This window comes from Musa acuminata, chromosome BXJ2-3, assembly GCF_036884655.1.
Source record: "Musa acuminata AAA Group cultivar baxijiao chromosome BXJ2-3, Cavendish_Baxijiao_AAA, whole genome shotgun sequence".
Taxonomy (NCBI): domain Eukaryota; kingdom Viridiplantae; phylum Streptophyta; class Magnoliopsida; order Zingiberales; family Musaceae; genus Musa; species Musa acuminata.
The window spans coordinates 29,588,586-29,594,357 of NC_088340.1; the positions used below are offsets into that span (position 1 = coordinate 29,588,586).

At 46.2% G+C, this 5,772-nt stretch overlaps 1 protein-coding gene across 2 annotated transcripts; it reads left to right on the plus strand.

Annotated features, from left to right (window-relative positions):
• The first annotated feature begins 1,603 nt into the window (after positions 1-1,603).
• Positions 1,604-5,772, plus strand: LOC135583679 (growth-regulating factor 6-like). Of its 2 annotated transcripts, none has more exons than XM_065099628.1 (4): positions 1,604-2,236; positions 2,917-3,135; positions 3,705-4,044; positions 4,673-5,772. In XM_065099628.1, exons 1-4 carry the CDS (start codon positions 1,831-1,833, stop codon positions 5,520-5,522), a joined length of 1,815 nt encoding a protein of 604 aa, XP_064955700.1. In that variant the 5' UTR covers positions 1,604-1,830; the 3' UTR covers positions 5,523-5,772. The 2 variants fall into 2 exon arrangements, with proteins under 2 accessions (XP_064955700.1, XP_064955701.1); XM_065099629.1 differs by having other exon boundaries at positions 3,708-4,044.

Consider the following 5,772-nt stretch of genomic DNA (forward strand, 5'->3'; position numbering starts at 1 on the left):
TCAGCTCACGTGATCACTCTATCGTTGTTTCCTGCATGCATGCTCTCTGGTTTGGCTGAGTTCTCTCTGACGGAGGTCGCTCGCTCACAGGTGTTGCTGAGATTACTGGGTCAAATACATAGAGTTTGCAGCAGTAAAAACAGAAGCAGTATCGACTTCAATGGTGACCGGAGTGGACCCGTCAACGTGTCGGCCACAAGGAGGCGAATTCTCTCTCTCTCTCTCTCTCTCTCTCTCTCTCTCTCTCTCTCTCTCTCTCCCTTCGATTCATCCTGCGAGCTTCGTGTGAGGGAGACCGTAAGAGTTATTCTTCTCGTCGATGGTGGCCTCGGTCAGGGTCGATTCCGGAGGTCTTTCATGGATTAATGAGGAGAGGGTAAGTGTTGCCGAGAGAGTCGAATGAGTGGACGGGGAGTTACCAGCAAAAGTAAAAGAGAGTGCCTAATCTATTCGCTGCCAAAGTTGCATAGTGGGAGAGCATAACTATATGTAGCGGTGGAATGATACGTCCCTGTCATGCCTCGCTGTTGGATTCCCTTATCGGATGAGAGATGCCGCATGCATGATTGATGGAGATGGACCCCCCACCCCCGGAGGAGGGCTTAGGTTGGGTCCATGGGGAGCACAGCTCGATACCAACGTTTCCTCTCCCTCCTCCATCAAAGCCTCCATTATGGCTGCGTTGAGGACGCCCTACCGCCCCCCCCCCCCCCCACCCTCTCCTCCATCAAAGCTACTGTGTTTAAGGACGCTCTGATGTGATGCCACCGATGGATCGGCCCATCGTTGGTGTCGTGCCTGTTGCAAGGAGTGGGCGAACAGAGGGGGCTCACCGCTGGTGGAATCTTCTTCCTCCTCTGTATCTTCAACATTCTCAAAACATAATTACCATCTTTCACTGAGCTGGGAGCATCCAAGAGCTGCAGGAACGGTGAGCTTTGGGCTACATCATCTTAGCCTCGACTCGTCACTTCAACCGACCCATGCTTCCCGGATTCCAGCACTCCACTTCTCCCAGGAACCCTAACGCTACGCATCAACCTAGAACGCCTATGATTTCTCTTCTTTTGCCTTAACCTCGATCGAGAACAAAAGGGGGGACAAAAAGTCCACAGAGGCTATTAATATTGTGTAGGGGGCGGGCGGAATGCATGCATGGCTGATGGCTTCCATGGATGTCAAAGACAAAAGGAGGAGGGTCTTTTTACGTTGTTGACGGCAGCCATGTATGTATGAATCGAGTCGTAATAAGACGTTTCCACGTATGAGGAAAGAGAAATGCTTTTGTCATTGTCGTCCATAAGTTTGACCAAGTTCTGCCGGAAGAGGAGGAGGAGGAGGAGGAGGAGGAGCTCAGAGACAAAAACCCTGCTGGCCATACACAGCACGCCCAAACGTACGTTGTAGCCTTGAAGTTGGTTTTGGTGAGATGAGCTTGCTGGTTTCCTTTGAATCTAACAATAATCTAATCTTAAGCTACAAAGATATACTGACATAACTAAACTGAGCACAATTCAGTGAGAGGAATTTGGATCGCATGTTCATCACCGTATAAGAAAATGATCACACATAACGCATACGATTTTGATTCTCTCTCTCTCTCTCTGTCTTTCTCATCCAATAATTTGATTTCACTTCTCCAGCAAAAGAAACACAGCCTGGGCTTACTCCCAACCATAAGAACCATGCTCTGCTTTCCCTTTCTTCCAACTTCCCATCCTTAAGATGCTTGCTTTCCTGCTCCCACTCTCCCACTCTCTCTCCCTCGGCTTCCACTCTCATGAACCCACCTCCTCGGTCGTATAGTGGGCTCGGGCGGTGGTGGAGGAGATGGACTTCGGTGAGGTGGTGAGCATGGATGGGTTGGTGGGCGCCTCCTCTTCCGAGGGCGGTAACCTCTTCTCTTCTTCCCTGACCTCCCAAGACACCCAAGTCAGCAGGCAAAGAGGATTCTTTGGATCCATTTTCCACAAGCATGACAGGCCTGCTGAACCTGAGGACTGCGACTGGAGATCCCTCAAGATGGCCAGGACCGAAGCATTGGTGACGGCACCAACAAAGACACCTCATTTCCTCAGATCCGACTCCCATCACCTCTTTCCTGACGGAGAACATATGCTCAGCTTCTCGTCCACGTCCAAGCAGAGTGACATGGCTGTCTCTGGTGATGCGACCTTGCCTTACCACATCCGCCCGTCGGCGCCTTCTCCAACGGGGTGTTATCTCAGGAATGCAGGTAACACGCACTACATACTTGCTGGATCAGACGTATTGATGGCGCTATTAAGTCTCTCTGGCGGGTGGTGGGTGTTTGGTTGACGGTGGTTTTCTTTTGGGGGTTTTGTTTCTGGTCTCTCAGAACAAGCAGGGGGTTCGGGAAGTAGCAGATTTTGATTCTTTTTCGTAGAATTTTTGGTCCTTTTTTCAGTCTTTTCAAGGAAAGAAAAGAAAAAAAAAAAAAAAACAGAGTTGGCTTCTTCCGTCCTGTTTCTCCTTTCTTTTGGGTTATTGTCTTCCGAGGACTTGTTTTGAGAGCTTAAGTTCTTTCTGTCTTCTCGCGAGAGAAAGTGGTAAGGGACACAGCAATCAATCCAAGAGAGAAAAAGTAGCAGAATGAACCATCCATCCCTTAATATTCCCTGATCTCGTGTGATGCTTTTTCCTCGAGGACAATGATAAGATATGGGGAAAAAGATGGCGTCTTCGATCTTTTTGCAGTTTGATGTGCTTCCTCAAATGCTGCAGGCAAGGCATGGGAGCTGTGATTCATCTGCCAGGTCCCCTCGGGGGACTTTGCGGTTGTCTAATATGTTCATCTTCTTCTCCTTGTCTTCCCCCTGCATCTAACGTGGTTCGAGTTCGGGCTCGTCTTTCACCTCACATTCGTTCCCCACCTTTTCCTTTCTTCTGTTTCAGGCTTGTTTTCCGCAACCTCTCATGCGAGCATGCAAGGGGTTCTTGCGAGGGTTAGGGGACCCTTCACTCCATCTCAGTGGCTGGAGCTGGAACACCAGGCCTTGATCTACAAGTACCTTGTTGTGAATGTCCCCATACCGGCCACTCTGCTCGTTCCCATCAGAAGAAGCCTCAACGCGTCTGGGTTCCCTTCCTTGTCTTCTGGATCTTTTGATTCAGGTACTCCTTGGTCTTTCACCTCCTGTATCCAAGAAATATTTGTTGGCATAAGGGAGCCATGCATGCTTGCTTCTTAGTGAGGTGGTTAGTGTTTGCAGATTCTCAAGAAAGATTCATCTTTTGGGCAGTATAGATCTTCTTCATTAGCATTCTGACATCTTTTTTTGAAGCATAAGCTGAAGTTGCTAGTTTTCTGGAGATATGCACAATCTTTCTTAGCAGAACCTTTGATTGCTTATCCAAATGCATGCTAGATCTGCCAGTGTGCACCTGGAAATATAACTCCACGGTTATATTTGCTAGAATTTATACACTAGTTGTGCTCTTTCCTGACGGATTAATCTTTTGGAAATAGTGCTAACTCAACTAAAGTTTTATCACCTTCATGCCTTTTCCTTTGTAAATATGGTGATACTAATAAAGTTTTGCTCTATAAAAAGGAATGGTCAAATCCTAAATGATACAGACACTTCATGACCTTCTGCCTTCTTGATTATTTTGGGTTCTGAAAGATCTCATTTCAAAAACATAAAAGGCTATATTATTGCTGCTAAACTCTTTGGTTTTAGCAGTTGGATGGGGACAATTCCATGTGGGATTTTCTGGAAATGCTGATCCAGAGCCTGGTAGATGCCGTCGGACTGATGGGAAGAAATGGCGGTGCTCGAGGGATGCAGTTGCTGACCAGAAGTACTGTGAACGACACATGAACCGAGGCCGCCATCGTTCAAGAAAGCATGTGGAAGGCCACACTGGCCATGCCGCGAAAGCGATGCCTGCCATCGCATCTTCACAGTCAGCTTCAGCTGTTCCTGATGGCACTTTGTCTGCTAGCCTCACCATTTCACAGCATGAGAATAAAAAATTACAGTCAAACATCACTGATCCTCGCCCTGTGCAGCTCAATGGGTAGGAAACAACTAATTATTGATCTTTTTTTCCTCAATAAATTAGATGGTTTTAACACTTACAGCTTATTTTGCTGTCATGACGAAGATGCTGATAGGGTTAGTGGGTTAATGAGTATAAGGAGCCAAGAAATCACTGATCCATGGTTTTATTCTTGATTTGTATTCAATTCATATTTCATTTAAGCTATTGCAAACAACAACATCTGATAAGTTTAAAATTGCTAGTTAGTGCTGATTCACTGCATTTTTAACAATGAAAATAGTGCTGGATTCACCAGCTTGCACTAAATGTTTGTCATTGTTGAACCAGAATTACACATGCAAATGTATGAGAAATTTTAACTTCGACACAAAATTGGACCAATCAAATCATGTTGTGTTTTCGCATAAGCTTGCATCTGTAATATCTTCAAAGTGTTTCTCATTGCTCTCATGCCGTGGGATATCACCAGTGCCGGTCACCTTTTTATACATCAGATCAAGAATAAACTACATTTATGATGATACTTTTAGAGTTTGACATTTCGTAATTTTTTATACTGGAGATTAGTGGATTCTCAAGTCATTTGGTAAAAGATGTGCCATTCCAACCAGATCCTTGTGTAACACTGATCTATGTTCTGCAGGGTGCTGATGAGCAAAGAAGATCGAAATGATTGTTTGCGGAATTTGAAGGGCTTGTCTATGCTGAACCCTGCAAACCAGAATTCCCTTAATAACTCGTTCTCTCTCTCAAAGCAACACAATCCCTTCGGGGAGACCTCCTCGAGAACAGACTTTGGGCTCATTTCTGCTGATTCACTTTTGAATCCCTCAGGTAGTTCATTCTCTGACAACATCGGTTTAATACCGAACACAAAGCTTAATGACCAGCAGTCCAATTCCCATGCCTTCCGACACTTCATTGATGTCTGTCCCAAATCCCAATCTGATCACTCAACTGTTACCTGGCCTGAAATAGAAGAAGCACAATCTGATAGAACCCAGCTCTCTATCTCAATCCCCATGTCTTGTTCTGACTTCTCATCTTCCTCCTCATCTAACCATGACAAACTGGCACTTTCACCTCTCAAGTTATCCAGGGAACATGATCCGATCCCCATGGGTCTTGGAGTAGGACTGCTGAATGAAGTGTGCCATCGACAGGCTAGTTGGAGACCAATCTCCTGGGAGGCCTCCATGGCTGGACCTCTAGGGGAGGTTCTGACAAGCACCAACAGCAGCACTCCCAAGGACCAAAGCAAGAACTGCTCATCATCATCTCTAAACTTACTGTGTGACAATTGGGATTCAAGCCGTCAGTTGGAATCCTCGCCGACGGGTGTCTTACAGAAAGCTTCGTTTGGTTCACTGTCGAGCAGCAATGGCAGTAGCCCCAGGGTGGAGAACCTCAAAATTCATGAGAGCACCGGCAAACTGTGCAACGAACTCCTTGGTTCGGCTGTTGTAAACACCCCCACCATCCCCTCACTGTGACCATTCGAGAGGTCTGCAAAGAGAAGTGTCAGCATCAGAGAGAAAGAAAATGAGATGATCCCTGTTGGCAACTAGTGGTAATTCTGCTAATCAAGGACTAGGAACCGTCGAGTTGTAGTTTTCAAGCGGTGTTGTTTATTTGTTCTTTTGTTTCTGTACCATGTCCTAAATCCAGAAACAGCTATGTATGACTTCATACTGTTGCCTCTTAAGAACAGATGCTAAGCTTAAAATGCCTGGTGTTTGCTCT